The sequence below is a fragment of the Sparus aurata genome, chromosome 16 (genome assembly GCF_900880675.1).
Source record: "Sparus aurata chromosome 16, fSpaAur1.1, whole genome shotgun sequence".
NCBI classification, from domain to species: Eukaryota; Metazoa; Chordata; class Actinopteri; order Spariformes; family Sparidae; genus Sparus; species Sparus aurata.
The window spans coordinates 23,061,508-23,084,169 of NC_044202.1; the positions used below are offsets into that span (position 1 = coordinate 23,061,508).

General features: G+C 40.2%; 1 protein-coding gene across 1 annotated transcript in view; it reads right to left on the bottom strand.

Annotated features, from left to right (window-relative positions):
* gabrb1 (gamma-aminobutyric acid type A receptor subunit beta1) overlaps window positions 1-22,662 on the bottom strand; it is a 58,370-nt gene that overhangs the window by 33,665 nt on the left and 2,043 nt on the right. Inside the window, exon 4 of the mRNA XM_030444036.1 lies at window positions 385-605. Coding sequence (XP_030299896.1) covers window positions 385-605 — 221 coding nt within the window. The remainder of the gene's footprint in view (window positions 1-384; window positions 606-22,662) is intronic.

A 22,662-nucleotide genomic window follows, 5' to 3' on the forward strand; every position in this document is an offset into this window, starting at 1 on the left:
ACTTGACCTTCAAAACGAGCAATAATGTACCTGTCGCATGCATGCACAGACGTGTGTTTTAGGTGCACAAAATGGAAAAAAACAGTTAATAATAAATGCACTGAGCCATTCAGTATCGTGTGCAGGCTCAAGCAGGGACCTGGGTTCTCTGTTGAATATAATGTGAGCGTTAATGTGACATGAACTCAATTCCATCAAGGCCACTTCTTCAACTGCTTTTGCCCTCTAAATAGCAAATAGAAATGATGTAGTTGGTAGGAAATACCATAAGGAGCCTTATACCAAAGTTCAGTTCAGGTTTTGGGAAACCCCAAGTTATATGTTATGAAGTCTCTGCAGTAAAAAAAAAAGTGCTATAAAGTGAAAAGTGGAAACAGCTCCCACCTGAGACCATAGAGTACAGTTCCATCAGGGTGCAGTCTGATCATCCGGTTCTTCACTGTCACCCCATGGACGAAGGACTTCTTGTCATTAATGAAGTAGGTGTCAGGGACCCACAGCTGGTCTGCCACCCGGTTGTCCAGGGTGAGGTTGAGAGGAATGCCGGTGTAGGAGAGGCGCTTGTCTCTCCAGGACTGCTGGAAGTACATGGTGATGGTGTAGTCCTGCGGGAATGTCACAGGGGAGAGGAAGGTTAGCACATCAATGTGAATGGACCAATGACTCATATCATCTCTCCTGCCCTGTGCAGTTTACTTTTTGCTGAATCTGACCTTTAGACCTCCAGGTTGTGACATCTGGGAGTAGCAAATACAGACAAACATCAAACTTTACTTATGTAAGTAAAATTACTGCAAATGTTGTGACAATCATGTAACTTTTAAACTTTTTGCTTTGACCAATTTTAGGCTGGATATTCATCTAAAAACTGATGTAGGCAAAACTTTGGTCCAAAAGTAGTTCAGATCTCCATGAGAGGAACTACTTGGTTTCAATCAACTACCATGCTCCTAAGCGGACTAACATGAATTGTGTTGATTGAGTTCCCCAAGGCTCAATCCGTGGGTCTGTTTAATTGTATGTTGTAATAATTGTATTTACATGATCTTATTTGGCAAATTATGGTAAACAATAAAATCAATTCTCAGAATTATGCAAAAAAACCCAAACTAAAATGTACCTTATTCTGCCACCATGTAAATACTGTCAAATCTGTAGTGGACTGAATGGTTATTTTACCCTTGCTAAAAATAAGGTGTTAAACCCAGAATCAGCCATAAACTCAATAGCAAGGTCTTTGAATACTGTTTTCTGAAAGCCACACCAAGAATTAGACGATTAATGGAAAGGCATGATATAAAAAAAAATTATAGTTATATAATATAGTTATAGTATAGTAGAAATCCATCAGAGTTGCTGAATATCAGCTTGATGTTTGTCAAAATTATGTTTTTGTCATGTGTTCCCTAGTTTAACAAAACTGGGCTCAGAGGATTAATTGTGTCACATTTTAAAAAGGAACACTCAAAAGAAGAGCCTACCGCGTTGTCAGTTATGATAATACTGAACTATTCTTTATCAAATGAAGAGAAATGGGAGCTGCTTTTTATTTCAACATGTCCAGTCGGTGCACGCCTCGTTTCTTGTGACTCCCTTATGAGTAGAGTGCAATATGAACCACATATGGAAAAGGCGGACAAAAACATTAAAACTGTTTTATCGGAAGGCAATTACAGAATGCAATAACATTAAAGAAATGCCTGCCATTAATAGTTTGAAAAGTTGAAACTTAATAGAATGCAGAACTCACTGATAATAAATTAAAAGTGTCATCTCTGGCAGTGACATTCAATTTAGTTGTAGCAGCGACAAAATCTGCTGTTCAACACAATGGTTGTATTGATGGATGCATTCAGTTGATGTACTGTAACTTTAATCTTCAGCAGGGGTCTTTAAATTTTTTTTTAGGCCAAGGACCCTTTAGCTGATAGAGTTGGCATACATTTGTATCATGGCTAACGCTCGGAGCCTGTGGTGTCTGAGGCTGAGTCTTTTACCCGATAAGCTATAGATCAATCCACTGTAGCTCAGAAGAATAGCTGCACACTTGGGATGAGAATATAGATGTCTGGCAAATATTGTTCATAATTTGCGTCAGCTGACTAGTTTGCACTTATGAATAGGCCCTGCACAGTGATTTACCTTTAGAAAATGAAGGGTCGACTATAATCGAGGTTGTGTGAGTAAAATGTTTTTTTCTTTACAAATGAATCTTTGCTAAATCCTACCTTGAATTCATGTTACTTTTTATTTTCTCATTTTCTGTTGTAACTCTGAGGACCCCCTAGGTGTCCTTAAGCCTAAAGGTCTACAGTGTGTGAGTGATGAAGTTATTTCCATGAGTTCCTTGAGAACAAGTGAACATTGAACTACTGTAGTCTGTAGTGAAGTTAAATGTTTGTCTGTACTCGAGCCAAAGATAACCTATGAGGGAAGACACTATTTAAAACCACTTTATAATCATGAGTGAGCTGTAGTTGTCTAGAGTGAAATGTCTTCTGGTCACATCGGAGAGAGAGAGAGAGAACATCAATAATTTAAGTTTATATTATTATTTTTTATAGGGACCTTTAGTATAAAAATAGGGCTTGTCAGATTTATAGCCTACAGCTGTTATTTAAATGTGTCACATACAAAATATGTATGTGACACATTTAAATAACAGCTTCTCTCATAGGTTATATTTTGCACGAGTACAGACAAACACTTATCTTCATTACAGACTACAGTAGTTCAATTTTCACTTGTTATCAAGCAACTCATGGAAATAACTTCAACACTCAATCAAATAATTGTATTTACCTAAACAGGGGTTAAAGATTATACAACCCCTGTTTAGGTAAATGTAAGTATTGGATTGGATTCACCATCAGCAGATTAAGGGAAAGAAAAACTTTCAATTTGCAAACGTTCTTGATTGACTTTTAGTAAAACAATCTGTACGGATAGGCTTGAATCTTAGCTGTGAATATGGCCTCCTTTTTGTTTTGGTCCCTCCCACTGGTTTATCATACTATTGTTTTGTTCTGCCGGCCCACTAACACACCAGCCTACTGTAAAACTAGAATCCAAGTGTGCTCCGGAAAACTCTAGATCAATATGAAATACCACAAGCATTGCAGCAATGCGTGTGTGCATGTGTGCATGTGTTAATTTGGGATGGTGGCTCAATAGTAGAGCACTCATGTGTGAGGGGAAGTGTGTGCACAGCTGAGGTGTGCACCGTGATTCACAGGCTGGGCTGTCATAGGGCAGAGTGCCGCAGCCTCACATGCAGTCTGTACCTTCTTTTCAAAAATAACTTGTTCCAGCCGCAGCACAAACTGCTGAGGTGGATTATGTTGTGTAACGTCAGTTCTTATTAAGCAGCGGGAACAGTCACCGGCCTGCTCGCTCCAATTCTTTCCACTACTCCTTAGAGAGCCGGAGCTCCCTCCTTCACCTGCCCTTCTGTGGCTCCTGTCACCACATCAGCCCCGAACTCTTCAACTGTTCCTGCTGCAGCCCTGTGGTCAGCTCTTTCACCTGCTGCCAAACTCCACTGGAAGCACCGCTGCTCTTCAACATCCTCATCCCACCATAACGTTATGACAGCTCGTAGGATTTAATGCACGTATCTGTTCTCCAGTCAGTGTTACCAGCCTCGTGTCTTCTGCCTTTCTGAGTAAAATAACCTGACAGCTGTCTCCTACACCGCATGCTATATCCCAGCACACCCAATTATTCTTTACAATGACCTGTTAGATGTCAATACAAGTTTGACATCTGATGAGCTCATCACGTTTAAAAATAGAAGCACAAGAAGTATTGATTCGAATCATCTGTAGCTGCACTGATGGGAGCTCTGTTTCCCTCACTCACAGTCCAGGCACTGCAGTGGTGTAGATGCAGGAGAAATTGTAGTACAAACACAAAGCATATGTTTTTGCAGCCCGCTCTCACTTCCAACACATCAAACACAGCAGCCTGCTGGTCAGTGGCACTGTGCTTCTTAATGCTGTAGTTACCCATGTACTGTCACTTGTTGCCCCCCTGGTGTAGTAGAATAGAGAGCACTTTGGTTGGATAGGTCATACACCACGGTTTGTGTGTCATTTGTGACTTAGCATCAACAGTGAATTCTTTAAATCATGCAGAGGTGGACTTGCTGCTGTTGAAATTAAGTAATGTTAGCTGGCTTGCCAAGTATCTTTTGTTGTTGCACTTGCTTGATGTTTGGCTGTGTCAGCAAAGTTGTCACGTCACTAGTTTTTGATCCTATGTCAATCCGCTCATTTCAGAAAGAGAATTAACTGGTGGCATGTTACAGCCGTGCTGTTACTGTGCTGAGTAGTTTACAACGCTGCGAAACTTTTACAGCCGCATGGCAGAAGAATGCCTGAACATGCATTTTTACGTTTACTCCAAGACATAACATTTACAGATTGTTACAGAGACCTGGGATTTATATTTAGTACATTAGTGTTGCGAGCAGAAATGGTGGACGGTGCCAAAATCACACAAAATACAAATTACCACATGATGCTGCCGTCAAAAATCAATATTGTATCAACCCCAGATTCACTATGAGAAGGGCTCTGCTATTTGTATTATAAATAGCCCCTCTACTTATGTTTTAAGATGTTTAAAAATGTTCTTTAAAACATCATTTGTGTCTGTTATTTTTTTTGTACAAATACTTGAATTATCAATCCTGCTCATTGCTCCATACACAAACTCGTTTGACACAGTGAGGCTCGCCTAAGGAGGGGAATTTGATCTTTAAACAATTAAGATCTAAAACTTAAATTGGTACTAAACAAAATGAAAACCGTCTCTTAAAGCTCTCCACAGTGTTGTTCTTTTTGGAGGGACAGTGCACAGTTATGGTACAAACCCAGGTTGCACTGGACTTGGCTGACTGGTGACGTCAGGGAGCGCAGTATAAAATTCCTCCCGTGCTTTGCTCCGAACATGGAGACAAAACAAGGGTAAAAAGAGGATTTTCAGGAGCTTTGACATGCTGAATTGTCTCTTTGTAGTGTTGTTGTTTTGCTGCTCTGCAGGCTGATGTGTGATGTCTGAGCCTCAGGGAACATGTGTTTCTGCTGCTGTCCCTCGCTCTCACACTGCATTTCAACAATAACACTGTACAGCGTGTGAAATGCATTGTGTCACAGAACATTCAGATGACCTGCACACATTCAGCATTGCAGGGGCACAGCACTCGCGCGCTCTCTTTCCAAACATTTTCAACTGCGCCCCGTCTTTTTAAAGAAGAAATCAAGTCACACTTTTTTTCTGTAGCACTGTCCTCACAGGATGCTGCACTGTGCACCAATGAGTATAATGGCTCTCCATATTTATTAAACTGCATTGATTTACATAAGTTCACTGTGTGTAGCAAAATTATAGCATATACATACTGTGTATACTGTATATCAAACCGCCCACCCTGTGATTCTGACCTCAAGTGACAAATATACATTCAATTCTTCTCTTTTTACACAATCAAAACATTTTTGAAAAAAACCAAGGCTAACAATGTTCCATCAACATGGTTCATATATCACTGTAACACTGACACTCGCCCCAATCAGTTCGTGTCCAACAATTTGTGGGCGGTGAAGTAAAGTTGTAAATTGCAGGAAATGGCCAGAATCCAACAGTAGTTCAAGCCTATAAGGGGCAGCATCACTGCTAACAGCTGCTCACTGTACTCTTTGCTGTGGCTATCTCTTGCTGTATAGCGACCAAACGAGTTAATTGCTCAGTTAGCTGTGGTTCTAAGCGCCTCAACACTAACTGTCTGGAGTCTGCCTGCACTGCAACCTAGCCGGCAACAATGCTCAGCTTGACCGGGTTCAGCTGCCGCCCAGTGAACACGGCTGGACTTAACACAGTGGAACTTAACGCAGCCTCTGTGACTGCCAGAGGTCACTTTGAAGACACGGTCTTAGTGATTTACAGCAGCTCTGACCAGAACTGTGACTCTGAGGACGAGAGGGCCGGACAGAAGAGGCATGAAGCAGCAAAGAGAGAGAGAGAGAGAGTGAGAGAGAGAGAGAGTCCGGCATCAGCAGCATGCAGGAACTGTGTGTTGTCAGGATATTTTCACATCTTATTCGATGAGTCGAAAGTTTATTTCACCCAAACCAGAATTGTGGAAGCACAAACCAAGGCTGCTGTAGTGACTTATTTGTCATTAATGTCAAGTCTAAATGAAGTGTATTTTATGATTAGTTAACAAGGCAATTAACCTGAATATTCGAGGTTTATGTTCAGAAACAGAGGACAAGAATTGCTGTGTCAAACTCTCCGCTTGTATATATCTTTTTTTAACATTTCAACTAAAATTCTGGTCTAATCTTACAAATTGGCCCTTTAAAGACGCAGATGTACAGGCCAAAAAAACACATAACAATTCTCAATTGCATAACATAATTTCTTTTATAAGAAGCTATCCCCGAAATTCTAACTTTTACAAGTTCCACTGACATGCCAAATGGAGATATTCTTTTAGGTGAGCCATGCACAGATTTGTAAACATCCAATCTGAGACCGCTGGTCACCTTCACTTCCATATTGATTGTTTCTGAGGATCGAGTACGAGACATGTACAGAATGAAAAGAACAACGCCGATAATTAGCTGGGAGTGCACAATTGTGGGGTCACTGAGAAATAAACATGACAGAGGTTATAAAGCAGGCAGAAACGAGGCACGAAAATACTGTGAAAAGTCAAAAGAGGAAAAAAAAAAAAGGCTTTATTTAAGTAATTTAGATTAGCTCCTAAAAGCCTTGCAGGCGTTCTGATGAACTACTCATCAGAATGCTTCAGTTGACTGCAGGTAACCTTTGCAGGACGCTGCCAGGAGAATGTTGCATCACTGCTCCTCTATCGAGCTAATCTGAGGTGCAAAGCTGCAGTTAAGATTCCACTCAGCTCTCGCGGCTTTCCAGCATTCGTTGCAGTTTGTAAAGATGCTTATGCATGCATTTCCCAACAAGCTGGAGGGAAGCAAACTTTCTGAAAAAAGGCAAGCATGTACAGTACTTGAGGCACATATAGAAACTTTTTTTTTTCCGTGGGTGGTCATAGAACAACAAAGACAAATAGGCAGATGGTTTAAGCATAAAGACAACCACTGCTAATTTTCTAACCGCAGCGGTCAAAGCCTAACATCATGGACTGCAAATACAATGCAGAACACAACTAAAACATTCCTTCACTCGAATTATAAAAACAAACAGCAAAGCAGTAGCAGAATAAGGCAAACTTTACATCCTCACTTCTAAGTGATGATAATGATTGAGAAATGGATGGATGGATGGATTTAAAGATGATGAGGATGATGGCAAAGATCTGATGAACTTTGGAAAGATGATGGAGGCAGTCGAATCGTAACACCTTGAGCAGAAAACCATCTCCAAACTTTAGTTAGCTTACCACAAATCAAATATTCAGTCATTGCTCTCAGTTAAGTCGTGTTTTAGCTTATCCCGTAAAATGAATTTAGGAAAGTGACTCTTATGAGAAAAGCAGGAAGAAGATGTCAGCGGCACTGGAGCAGCACTCTGCCCTTAAAAGTGTCTCTGTATTATCATCGTGCTGTTTAAGCCTTCATATTTTGGAGTTGTCAAAGCCTGTTATCTTATTGTTAAAGATGGAAGTATAGTTGGCATGGTCCTGGGTGTGTTGACTTCTGTTGATCTGGCCAGCTTGGTGCTACGTAATACCTCTGCCGAACCAGCAGCACTCTGTGTTGTCAGAGAGGATACTCCAACTCCAGGCAAGCACTATGCATGGGTTAATCACCGGCGAGTGTATTTTTGCTGACTCTGGTAACGCTAAAGAAAATTAAGTTGTAATGGTCAGAAGATATACTCTTATTCTATCAAATCAGCCTGATATTATTAGACAATCATTTCTATTGGTAATAAAGCAAAGTCTTGATAAAATGTTAGCATCACAGTGCTAAATTGCCCAGCTGGCAACAAACTTTCTGAAATGTTGCTCCACCTACATAGGGTCGACTGCCCCTAGGCTGCTATGTATTTGACTTGTTCTCTTTAGTTTCCAAAAAAATCTTGTTCTGTTAATTTTGTACTTGTATCACGCTTAGTTTTTATTTTTCTATTAATGTCATTAATCTACTTTTCCTGTCCCATCTGCTGTTAACAGATATTGCACTTGTCCCTTTGAGTGAAGGAAGGGGAGAAAAAAACTTCTCACTTGCACAATACTTCACACTTGTTCAGAGACAGAAGACAGTTGTTTAGTAATGTCATATCTCTCTGTGACTTGCATGATTGCAGATGCATATGATTCAAACAATGTTAGTCTTCGTAAACACCCCACAAACTTATGATTTGCAATGATGCATATTCTTTCGACCCAGACACTCATTTGCAGAAGGCATAGTAATGTGCTGCAAGTCTCACTTCATTCACCTGTGAATCTCCATGATATCAGAAAATCACTGTCAGGGCCCAAATCAAATAGTTAGAAACAAGTGTCCTGCTCTGTGTGGTGAACCAGTAGAGCACTGTGTAAAAAGACTGAAGGATTAGCCATTTAGCCGGCCACTGGAACTGTTAGTGGCCAATAATAAACTGGAGATGACATCACCTCTCATGAGGCAGCAGTTTCTCTCTGCTGCCTCATAAGCCTGGGAACACAGATTAAGAAGGAGGACAACCTGTGTGTGTGTGTGTGTGTGTGTTCGATGTTGGATGTGGGTGGGGGTTACAGTCCCTTTGGAGATGAAAACTTTCGAAGAGACTATTATTAGTAACAGCTGTTCCCCTCAGCACCCACTTCGCCATCATCGTTATGGCACCTCGGTGTTTCCACGGCAGAGCGGTGGCCTTAACGTGAGCTGAATACTGTTATTCATATGAGCTGTGCTAAAGCACAGGCAGGGAGAGGCAGAGCTCTACTGCTGCTGCACCACACTGCAGTGCACAAGGCAGACAGGAGAACAGGGCCAACAAATGCCCTTGGTTTGTTTCCCTCCAATAATCTGCATTGATGTAATAAAAGCAGTCTCCTCTCTGCTGCTATACTTCCTCTCGTTCTTTTCTCTGTATCTCTACATATCTATTTACCTCTCTGAGTCCACATTTTACAGCAGCGAGCAAAGAAACAGCAGAACATGGGCACCTACTGCAGTGTGCTCCTGCCTGACCTAATTCTTCCCTTCCCACAGCCATCTCTGGGTGCAGCCCGGAAGACATCATAAGGAAAGGGGGTGAGTTGGGTGGTGGGGGAGGAATGCAGTCTTTCTGCAGCCTGCATAGATACCTCAGATTACATGTATATGAGCTGACTCTCATTTCATGAGATGGAGGTCATCATGGTGGAGTTTCAACTTGGCGAGACGGCCAGTGACCGCTCTTCAAGACTGCATGGCAACAACTGTAGGTGTGGATATCGCCAGCAAATAACATATTTTTGACGGGACCTCGCTAGATCTATAGCTGTGTTCATAGCAGCAAAACCTGGTATTAAAAAGTCAGAACGTATTCTTTTCCTAACCCAAACCAAGTCGTTTTCTTCATAGTCAAGTCACGTTTTTTGGCCTAAACCAGAGCGTAAGTACAGTCATCACAACATAAAATTATAAGATGAAGTTAAAGAAACATAATGTTGCAAAATAAAGAATTGTTAAGTTTAATCATGTCTGTGGCTTGCAAAAATTTAGCAGAAATAAAAGAAAATAGAACATTGTAATTCACCTTCAGTTCATACAGCCAAACACACAAAAACATGCTAATAATGGCAACATGCGACAGTTTGCTAAGACACCATAATACGTTTCTAAAGTCATGACTTAAATATTGTGTACAACTGTTGTACATAAATGCTTTAAAGAGCAGTTTCCTTGAATGGTGGACCAAACACATTCGTTTGCAGCTGATGAACGTAAAGGTGAGCATTGCTAACTAAGAGATCACTCTGCCCATGCACTGTTTAACTGCGTAGCAGGGTGATCATAAATCCCATTGCTTCTCTTGAAGACCTGCCCTACACTGCCTTCGATTGGTTGACAAGTCATGAACACAGCCTCTGATTGGTCTAAAGACCAACTCAAGACATCATGACATTGCCAGTGGACTGCCTGCAACCTTGCTAACAGCAACAAGGCTGCCTCCAACACAGAAAAAGCATTGGATTTATCATTATGGATTTATTTTACTCTCCAAAAGACACTGCAGCTTAAGGCTGGATTAGAAAGCTGCTGAAAGGCATGAACCGGAGCCCTCGTTAGGGCAATGGTATCCTTTCAATAAATAGTTAGTCTCTAAATTGCTGCATCCTGGAGACTTTTAGTGAGTCATATACAACATATTTTGATGTTTAATAAGGACATTATGGGCCCCAGATGATGAGGTTGAGCAGTAACATGTAACCTGACAAAGGAAATGTAATAACATTACCGAAATCTTATTTGTAAAACTTCCTTCAACTTCCTACATGATTGAGAGGGTTTGAGATAGTCACAAAGAAGAAATATCAGCAAAATATAAAGGAAATGCATTGATGGACTAGTTCATCTTTGGGGAATGTGATCTTTAATCAAAATTCAAACTTGTTAACCATGACCATAACTATTTCATTTTGATTTATATGAACTGAACTTTAAACTAGCTTTTTTAGAGTGTAACTTGCACCACATTATTGTTGTGCTGCCTCCTAGTGGCCAAACATAACTGAACGCAGCTTTAATGCTCCAGGCACGACTAGAGTTTTAAGACATTCAACTGCTTTTGCAATTAAATTCCATGTGCAGACTCCAACCAACAATGAACTGATACTAAAAGTTGTGTGTGTATTGAAATCCTTTTGTTGTTATTCTTGTGTGCTGTAGAGCTCATTTTTGTCCAAAAATGACGTTTAAAAGAATAAAATAAAATTGTGTTGGCTGTGATAATTGGATGTTATGTCATAATATGGAACAAAATGTTCCTCTGACTCAGCAGAAATCTGCATCCACTCTGAGGACATGGCCTATGTTTTTTAAAACAATTACTGCATCATAGGAATGGACAGATTTCCAGTGTTAATACAACAATAATATTAACACAGATCCACAAAAACGCAGATGTTAACACTCTGTGTCTGAATCAAGCCTTTCGCTGTTGCCAATCCGACCAGCATGCTCCTTTCCCTCTCCTTGTTTCCATGCCAACCCCTGCACTCGCATACAGGTAGAAAGTGACAATTCAATACGAGTCAAGGTTCTGGCAGGAGTGAACACAAGGACGGAGGGAACGACTCTCACCACCAAGAAACAAGACGGAAAGGCGGTTTGACTGCTTTGTTAATGAGAGTGGCTGACTTAAGTGTCAAACCTTAATTCTAAAGTTTTGTCTGCATAGAGTTTAAATTTCCATATGTTTTACTGTAAAGAATTTACATTAACATGCATTAACTATTTCTGTATTACAATTTGTGTTTTCTTTTGTAGTACGTGTGTTAGTATTAGTGTGTTATTGTACAGTATTGTTGGTATGGAAGTAACAGAATGAATGTGGTATAGTGTGATGAGAATGAATGCTATACTTAATGATAATAATAATAATAATAATAATATATTTGAACATATTTTGCTTAATTTGAAATATAGCTAAAATGTACTTTTAGAAAGTATACTTCAAAATAGATGTCATCAATTTCATTGTACTGAAAATCTACAATACCCTAAGTGGTATTTAGGTGACCTTCTTAAAAGTATCATTTTGTAAATGTATTGTAAAAAGGACACTATGCACAAGTATACTTTTAAGAGTTATACTAAATTGCAAATATTCATGACAAACACACACACACACACACACACACACACACACACACACACGTACTAATCGCACATACAACCACAGGATGTGAACTTCGGCTGATGGCAGTACAGGGTGGCTTGTTCAGAGTGATTGGTCAGTCTAAACTCAGTCAGAATAGTTACAGGTGATTGGGTGTGGGAGGAGCAGGGGGGCAGTTAAAAACAGTGGACAAGGCTCTAATCGAGAAACACCATGATTGTGGACATGTTGAGGAGAAACTGGACAGAGACACAAAGACACAGTGACCTGGGTATATATTGGAAATATTATAGAAACCCGTATTTAACTGAGGTTTATGCTAGTGCTAACGTAAGCTTGTTAGTGTTACCTAGGTAGCACACTGTATTGAGCAGCAGAGTTGTACTGTATTTCTGAGGTGGGTTTGTGGTGTAAGAAGTTGGTCTGTAGAATGAAGCACAGTCAGCAAGTCAGGCAGGCACGCGGTTGTTGTGTGTGGCCCTGTTTTAAAAGGTTTCACACTGTCGATCCGGTTTTAGGTTGGCAGCAGCTGCAGACTCCCTGTTACGTCTTAGAGAATCTCTAACGACATCCACTACTTCTGCTTTTCCTCTGTAACTTTCGAAGCATATTTGCAGGGAGCATTTATGTCGTGTAAAGACTTTCTAAGGCCTTTTTTAAGGATCTTAATGTTGGTGCTGATGTAAGGTGAGAAACGAAAGCATCGTTATGTTTCCTCAGATGAGCATGGAGTCCGTGCAAAACATCTGCTCCCTCTGCTGTTTTTACTTTTCTTGAGCTTGACTGGTTTTGGCTCCACATTCTGCCTCTACAGATGGTAGGTAAACATGCTGCAGGTTGTCACCAAATAGAAAGTATCTGATTATGAGGGAAATCTCATGTGCATCTTGAGACATGGTTTCAAATATTGAACCATCTCATATTTAGCTTTCCTGGCCCAATGCGAAGGCTACTGTATTAAATGCCATACCGTACCATGTGCAAGACTCAAGAAGGATGTGTAGTCATGTTCATCATCACAAACATGCCAAAAGAACAGGGAACAATAGAAAGCAGCAGACCACTTCATCAGACTATACCCAGACGACATCAAAACTTGTTTTGAAACGTTATAGCAATAACATTAATATTCTGAAAATAACATTTTCTGGAGCTGTTTACAGAAGCAGCTAAGGAATGCTCATCATTTCTCAAAAGCACGTCGTCCTGAAACCTGTATTGCCACATGAAGTATGCTATATCCACTTGAGGTGGAATAATGAACAAGAGAATTGTGTGAGGTGACAACTTTATGATTTTATATGTAAGGTCTAAAAAATGTCATTTGTCTTTATTCATTGTATTACTATAAAGTGTTCTACAGTACAATTACTTTTAAGTGTGTTCAAAGTTTTATTGTCAAAATTTGTAAATCATCATTATAATAAACTTTTTTATATATTTACAGATCGTTCAAATGGTTGGTCTTTAATATACTATTGAAATGTAAATATATTGAAAGGTATTTTTTACTGAATTCAGCATTGGGGAGTATATATATACACATTTCTTAAAGATCACTTTAAATACATAAAGGTGTTCCAAAAAAACACATTTATATGCACATATTCACTTAGTATTGAACAAATAAAATATGATAGGTACATAAAAAAAACTACATCTGAACTTTATTTTTTTCTCACCCCTGAAAAAACCTAAAACTGTTTATGAATTTCTGACCTGACTTTTACACATCGTGCATGGCCCAGATCTATTGCTTGACCTTTTGTATGCCAGTGTCTTATGGTTTGCTCTGGAATCCATCAAGGACTGCCAAACGGAACACAGCAGTTGAGTATATAGATTATTTTGATGGCTCGCTCTCACTACCAACCCATTAAATACAGCAGGTTGGTCAGTGGGCCAACGCTTCAGAGTATGTTGCTGTAGATTACCCTCTAGTGTCATTTTTTGTAAAGCTAGGCTAAACGGCGTATGTAATCATAAATCAACTGGATATTTTCAACGAGATGTCAGGAGAATTTCCAGCTGTGTTTGTCGCCAAGGAACCAGGTAAACCAAACCATGATGTTAACCTAACCCTAACCAAGTGTTTTTTGTGCCTGAACCTAACAAGACCACAAGTGCAGTGTTGTAACAAGAAGTTCAAATCAGACTGTGCAAGATGCAAGCCAGTTTAATCAGATATTGGTAGGGGCAATTCTGTCATGGACATGTCCTTAGTGTTCATATGCAAATATATGCTCTTGGTGACTTGATACTGCAAGCAATTAGCAGATATTAGAAGATTCTGGCACTAAATGTGTGTCTAACTTTAACCACTGACAGTCTGTCTATACTGTCCTCCTAACTACATACAGAGTACATACAGAGGTACAGGAACATCCAATATAGCCATAATCCCCGGGGATGCTGGGCTGCTCGAACAATCACCGCTTTTTTTTTTCTTTCTTGATAAAAACACTTTGGAGGAGCTGATAGGTGCAACAGATCTCTTCTCCATTGTGTGATTTGCATACAGAGCAGGATATAATTTATCGTAAAACCCACATGCTCATATATCAGCAGCAGCCTTGTGTTGTCCAAAGCCACATATTTCACTGCTGCCCAGCTGGCTGATCTCCCTGCCCAGCTTAGGTCAGTCCTTCTCTTCATCCTTCTTTTTTCCGATATGCCATCTCTGACCATGTGATCAAATGGGGCTTTATTACCCTCTTGTCTTATAGCTCTCTGGACAGGCTAAAAAGTCAAAGTAAGAGCTGTTCATACGATCAGAAAAACCTTGTTATCCCCAGATGGAAGAATGCATGTGTAACACGGTAACATGTTTCACTGACCACACAAGCCCCCAATGAAAACTGTTGACGGTGACATCTATGGTTTATCCAGAGCTGAATAGACACAAAGGAAATGTTTCATCTGAACTTTTCAAATGTCAATTTTCTCGAACCAACTCCCAACACCACAAATAAAATCCCATTCTCCTGCATTGGTAAAGGGGTGGAGGCAGAATGATAACGACACATAAATCTATGAAAAAAGATTTTGTCATTTGTAATTTGTGTGACCCAAGTCTTTAATGTACTATTATATTACTGTATTTGTATGTTATGTTGTAGTGTTGTTAGTATTATTATATAATTGGCATTTTTCAGTCATAAGCACTTATTGAATTTACATGCCTCTATAAAGTGAAACTGCCCTTACTCATGTGGAGCATTGGAGCTGTGTGACCAGTTTGAATTAGCTGCTGGAAAGCAGGACACATCCTGGCACCTTGATATCTTCTCAGTGGGGAGATGAAGTACTTGTCTGTCGAGCTTCTCATAAATCCTAATCCTGAGGTGGTGCTGGACACATCACTCCACCAGGCCGATCGATAAAACTGCTAGGAGGACATACACTGACAACACACACTCTCTCTAAATGCACAGTCCTGTGGGAGGGTTTTTCTGGCAATCTTTTTTTTGAATAACCAAGTCAGTAAAATAGAAAATTGTAAACAGATCTTCACATATTCTAATTAAAGACAGATTGCTTGAGCCTTGTCAGGTTCCTAAATGTATACTGTTGGATGGAATTTTATTAATCTGACTGTCTCATGTTAGTTTATACTAAATAAGTGTTCATGAGATTGCAGTCATACCATGTCTGTATGTAAAACCACACCAAAGCAATCACCAGTTACCAGCTGCTATTTAGATGAATTAAATGACAACTAATAGACAAAGATATCAGATCCACTGACTACTATATAACTGTATTAGATGGCTGTCAGTGTACTGCACAGATAGATCCTGATGGCACTGAAGGCATTGTGAACATTTTCATGAAAAGCGGATGGGCTGCTTGATGCTATTGATGGATTTTGGCAGTGGCAAGTGTTTTAAACGCTTGGGGACGGTGTTTTTTTTTTTTTTTTTTTTTCATTAGAAGGTGTGTCCTCAAAGCACACAGCACTCAAAATTCATGTGAAGATGTGCTCAAAAATCACCAAGGAAGTACATGGCACTACTGAGTCAGACATAGTGGTTGCCCTGATAACATATCTACTTTACCTCATCAGCAAAAAAAAAACAAAAAAACACACACAACTCAAGCAGTTTCACTACAATTCAGCCACAAAGAGGTTCCCATGCAGTGTGGATCAGGGCAAGGCTGTGCTGCAGAAATAAAGAGACCACTTCATTCCTGTGTCGAGAGACCCAAAGTCCAGGGTGGAGTGACCTGATATTTCTCTCAAGCACAGTGAAGAGAAGGAAAAGTAAAATAGAACACAGGGTTCCTTGATTCTTTCTGATGTTGGGAGAACCACCCTCAAGTGGAAGGTGAAAGTTGAGACAAATTCATCATGGTTGTGCAAAGATATGTTTGTCTGGTTAGCTGGGTCAGGCATGTCTTAGTTCAGCTCTTAGTAATCTTGCGTAGCGAGACCTTTGTTAGCACTGGCACTTTTTTTGTATTGCCCTTCAATAATGAGTTTACAAGGGTTAATGGTTGAAATCTCCCCCTATTAAATTCAACACCCTCATACAGTAGTTGTTGTTGATGCTGTTGATGTAAAGAGATGCGACCAGACGTTTCCAACATGCTGTCTTCAGCTGTGGTGATTTCTTTTGCTTCACTGCGGAAATACTGGTGTCAGTATGCCATTTGTCATTTATCTGGTGGGGATAGAAAAGCATGAACCCTTGATCACAACTTTACACTATCAATCCAGTCATCAAATAAAAACGCACACTGCTTCATTACCTGACCACTAGTGGTGATTCATAGGCTATCAACAGCCCGTGCTCCTACCCTGCCAGTCTGCACTGATATAAGGAGAGTGGCACCAACTGCAGCAACTTTCTTGCTGGACTTTGGATGCCATTTCTTTTCCATTGTGGAAATCTTTGCAGAACATCCTCATACCTAAATGACAAAAAAAGTCATTTGCCATTGACTCCCAAACAAAATTACACACTGTACCCAACAACATGATACCCAGCACCAGCATACCAGCTATAGATGTACCCAACTTCCGTCGCACACTTGCAGTTTGGTTGAGATTAGGCAAGAAAAACACTTAGTTAGGTTTAGGCACTAAAATCTATTGGTCAAGTTTAGGTAACTGTCCAAACACCCAGCAAATAACTTGTTTCACTGGCAAAATTTGGTCCATTCATTGCATCCCTTCTCAAGTTAGCCGGTGGCCAAATGCAAAGCTAGCCAGCTTGACTTGCAGAAGTCTCTAGTTGGCATGCTCTATGGACCCCATGACATGAAGGATATGGGTAATTCTATATCCAAGAACTTGAGCTTTTTCGGCTTCATGCGCTACTGAGCAGCTTTCATAGGAATGAACAGGGCTCTGCTTCCAATGCTGTATCCAGATTTCCAGACTTATCTACACTTGTAAGTCAGAAGAACTCACTGTTTATGAACCATCCACCCCAACCTCCTCCCTATGTGAACCCTAACCAAATGTGGTAATTTTTCTGACTAGATAATTTTTCTGCCATTTAGTTTAGTTGATTTTGGTCCTGTGCCCTTATATTTCTCTGTTATGCATATGAATGTTCTCTGTGTGTATGGTTTTGTACCGTTTATGAACCATCCACCCCAACCTCCTCCCTATGCGAAGCCCTAACCAAATGTGGTAATTTTTCTGATGAGGACAGGTTATATTAAAAGGGAGTGATTTTTCACATGACTAAAAGGTAAGGGACCCCACCTAGCACAATCTCAGCTGGTTATTTGTTATTACGCTGAACTCATAATAATTAATACTATTTTTAGCTGTAGCATTTAAAAAATATAGTATAATGTATTACCATCAGTGTTAGTGTTACCATCATAACTGAGTTCTGTCTTCAACCCGAGCTAAACTTACAGTATTTCTAAAAAGTTCTTGTTAAAGTCAAATTCTGTTGGGAAGCACACGTTTTTTGCTGAAGTGAAAGAAGTTGAGTAACTTGAAGCTGCAACTTGGTGATTTTATGTTAAAAGGGTCTCAGTCAATTCAAATAGCAATATATTGCCCCTTACAGTGAAATAGCCAAAAATGTGTCAGGTCTGTGCAGCTAATGGACTACGAATTCATCCAACATCACTATTTAAAGCAAACAATTTGTGAATGAACCACTGTGAATTGTGTCCATCCTCAGATGAGCTGTGTCCCATACTGTGCAGAGAACCCCTGTGTATTTGCCGGAAACTCTGGGAGGGCAAATGGTCTAGAGCTCTAGCTGCACTGCCCATGTTTGACATCCACGAGACAAATAACAATGTATCTCTAGACATGAATACAGAGAGCGCTGTGCATCATCCAGGCAGAAACGATGCCACAGCCGATCAGACTGCATCCTGAGCGAAGGAGCTGGACCTCGGCGAGCGAGCAGCAAAACCTCATGTCACTGTCGCTTTACCTCACCAGCTGCTCTCGCTTCTGACAGCACAGCATGTCTGATGACTAAGGCCACTACGGGCCTGACAATGATCTGAAATCTCCCTGTAATATGTTCACTAACTGCCAAGTTCAGTCGAGCTTCACGAGCATACAGGCCCTGTCTGCTGGTCTCGTGTCAATGTCAGGCGCAAGGTCGCTTGATTTGTCCTCAATGTGACATTAGAAAAGTCCTCAGGGAAATCTGAAGGAGGCTTCTTCTTCAAACTGACTGTCTGTCCATATATAAACAAGCAGAAAAGTAACACTCGCAAGAATAAGTCAAGGTGGTCCATCCATCGATCCAAAGCTGTGTCCCAGAAAAACGAAAAGTACTCTACAGGACGGAGTCCCATGAAATCTGCTGTGGATATTCATGGTCTCCAGGGAACAAATGAAGATTGCTTTGGAATGCAGTGAACATTTTCCCGAGTTGATAAAACCTTTGGATTATATTAAATGCATGACCTTGGCTGAACATGAGTCATGAGTCTGTAATGGCTGGCTCAAGCAAAAACTTTGCATATATGTGTTAATATAAATTATTAGGGTGTTAAATTGTTACTTTAATATACACCGTATCTGATTGAAAACACATCAAACTAAAAACTGTGTACATGCTGAGGTAATGTAAGGTAAGTAAACCTATATGATTTTTAAACATTCTTGCTGTCTTATATTCACTTATTAAGTAAGTGTAAAATGACTTAACCTGTTAGACCTTTGTTAAACTCATTAATTTTATTCAAGTGCAACTGGACAGTCATGTTCCCCTGCTGACTGCAGAGGGCTGATGGAGAATGATGGAAATAAAGTTATTACTGGGCCGGGGGAAATACCTTCATGTCTGAGCAGTAATATAGGTTTCATATTTTCTGTTTGTCAACTTTATTAGAAAAAAACATGAAAAAAGAAGCTTTCATTACATAGTTCATCATATAATGCACCTTTATTTTTATATATCCTTTATCTCCAAAACTCTAAACCTAAAGAAATGTTAGACACACATTTCCAGCTCTGGCACTGTGTATTGATACTTAAAGAAGAGTCATGTGGAATGGCAACTGTGGCAACAGGAACATGAGATCAGCTGGTTAATAGATATTTGAGTAACTGAATACTATGCTTGAATGACCAAGTAAGCCAATTCTACAGATAGGAGTGAGGAAAAAAGAAGGGAGGGTATTGGCCTCTCTGGTGAGTGCTGGCGTTAATCAGAGGTTGAACTGCAGTCAAACACAGACACACATTCTTTCAGTGTGAGCCACTGTGGACTTGTGTGAGTAATGGAAATACACAAAATGATTTCACGTTACAGTTAGTCTCTTTTGCAGACTCCCTCCCGGAAATTATAACCTAAAATGAAATGAAACGCATAATTACTTTGAGTAAATGTGTGGATTTTTCTGAGTCTGAACATTGTTGGAAACATTTGTGATAATAACAATAGTCTAGTTATTTTCAGAGATTTCAATGCAGAAATCCTACATTTGATATCTGCAAGAGGCTGCTGAAAACTAATTTCTATGAGTTTGCCTTTTTTATTAATACTCTTTTTGCCATTTAGTTTAGTTGATTTTGGTCCTGTGCCCTTATATTTCTCTGTTATGCATATGTATGTTCTCTGTGTGTATGGTTTTGTATGTAGGTCTGTATTAATGAATGTCGGTATGGCTCTATACTTGTATGTTTTATCTATTTTGTTTTTTTACATTGTGTGCATATCTTATCCTGTTGCACTTTGGAACTATGTGTTTTACAAATGTATATGACAAAGCTATTATTAAAGGTAGTAGAAGTATAATCAGTAGTATTTATTCAACCGAATCAATCAGTCTTTATTTGTATAGCTACAATTCACAACAAAAGTCATTTCATTTCATGGCAACCTTCCAGTCGGAGCCTAGTCTAAACAATACTCAGTGAACTTGGTGACTGGTAACAAGCAGAAACCCTGAACAGAACCAGACTCAATGGTGGCGGCCATCTCTCTAGACCACTTGGGTTGACTTTGGTTGAGAATCAGTTCAATCATTTAATGGAGTTTCTTTAGGTTCAATCAGCATCTCATCGACACCCCTTTTACACTGGCCAAAACACCCACTTACACCCATTAAAGTCTGGCTTATGTGTGCAGTGTGAATGTATAATATTGGGATCTACTCCTGGGCCAATTGACCTTGCAGTAGTTACAGGTTTTATTGGCTCCGGCTCGGCTCGGCTGTGATGTGAACACAACACCAGGGTTGACACAATAATTTACTCTCCTTTGCAGGCCGGATGGTATAATGTGTGTTGAAGCTAAGACTGGATGTTCTCTGATAATTGCCTGTTATGAGCAGCAGAGTTAGTTTTTAGGATGTCCAATCCAAGTCTCTGAACAGTTAGAGTGCCAATTTTCCAATGATATTCCTGAGACACTCTTCCTTCTAAACTCTTTGTATGCAGGACGATAGTGTATTCAGTCACCTGTATAGGATTGCTGAATTTAGACTGGTGAAGCTGTGCAACTGACAAAGGTGTCTGACCTTTAAGTCAACTTACTATCAGAAACACAAGGTGCCCTGTGAGCATGACTGAGAAAGGTCCTCTGAAGGAAAATGAGTGAGAGGAGCAAGGCAGAGTCGGTTTTGTCAGGTAAATTGCGTTTTACTGTGTATGATAAATGTGCAACCAGATGCACTGCCATTGTGTGATGGTGATGGAAACACATTTTCTCCTTTCAGAGGTGAGAACAATGAAGTGTGCCCCACCATGGAGAAGTGTGAGGAAAGTTATTTGAGGAATTGCAGTACGTCCCCCCCAGATGAGAGGTGACTGAGAAATGGTGGCTGGAAGCTGTGAGCGAGGTGACAGACAAAGCAGAAACTGAGAGGATCAGCAGATGAAGAGGGAGGAGAGGTGAGCAGAACCCTGCATCCCCCGCCTCACATACAAACTGTCTTAGAGTGCTTTCACAAACCATACCTCTGTGTATGCATGAAGCCTCTTCAGATGATCCTGGTTTATTACAAGTGAAGTCTTACTTTTTTTAGTTTTGCTGTTGTGAATTTTCGGACAACTGGAAAAACTGTGACATCACTTGCAACAAGTCTACAAGTCTGAAGGGGCAGTGAGTATGAGCAGGAAGATGATCATTAAACCACTTTATCTGACACTAAACCTTAAAGTGCGCACACATGAACTGTTGATAATAATCCCCCATTGCACAGGAAAACTGAGGCTGTGTTCGAAATCAACGTATTAATCATACTAACCATGATGTTCAACTGAGTACGTATTGCCTTTCAACTGCATAGTATCGCCCCGTCAGCTTAAGCACATACTCAGCCAACCCAGAATGCACTGGGTCACTTCAGATTGATTGACAGATTGCAAGTCAGACGGTATAAGCGCCACATCGCAGTTTTATTTACAGTTTTCATATGCCATTTCATCACAGAGATTTCAGATATGGACAGTTTTAAAAGAATTAATGAGAAATCTAAAAATCCGCTCCACCGTTTCCAGACTTAGGTACTTCCACAAGTGCCTGTTGGAGTCGCTATAGGTAGACGTCCCACCAACTGCCTCGCTGGACAAGTTAGAGGACCCATCTCGTCCAGTGGTCACACAGAGCACTGCAGCCAACGCAGGCAACAACTTCAGCAACATTACTGTCCACTGTATTGAATTTGTTCTGTTTATTTTTGCATTATTAAAGTTAAATGCTGCTTTAGTTGAACTTGGTAAGTTTTAAAGGAGCAGTTCCAACAAGAATGCAATTTGGATCATTATCTGCTCAACCTCATGCCGATGAAAAGTCGGCAGTAATTATCGTAGCTACAAAACAGAACGATTGGTATCTCTATCAGCCTCCAGCAATCCATATGAGCCACACCTAAACGTGGGCTCCTGTTTAAGGAATGCGAGCGATATGAGAAGCAGCCACATCCATGAGCTGAAAGTGAAGAACAACTAGGCATCATACTGGCCTCATAATAAAGGACACCTGCCCTAGATTCCGAGACACAATTGAACAGCCTTTTTCAGAATGTGAAAGAATAAACGACTCCATCAGTGGAACAATTATCCCAATGCTCACGGCGAGTGTATTCCACGTTGAATCTGAGTGCCAAGTAGGGATGGGACGGTAAAATGTTTTATCACGTATCACAATAAAAGCTAGCAACTCATTCATTCATTGTGGTGAATTTCCGTCGTCGGCATGTTGGTGAATTGGGATCATCGTGAATATTAGAGCTGCACAGTGAATCATTTTAGCATCTCAGTGTGAGCATGCAAAAGTCACATCGCAGAATGTGGGATCTCAATTCAGGCAAATTAACTCAAACAACTTTTTCTGTATATAGATATATGAGAATAAACACAAATACGGTCAAACACGCAGGAGTGACAGCTCGTGAACACACAGTTGAACAACCACCACT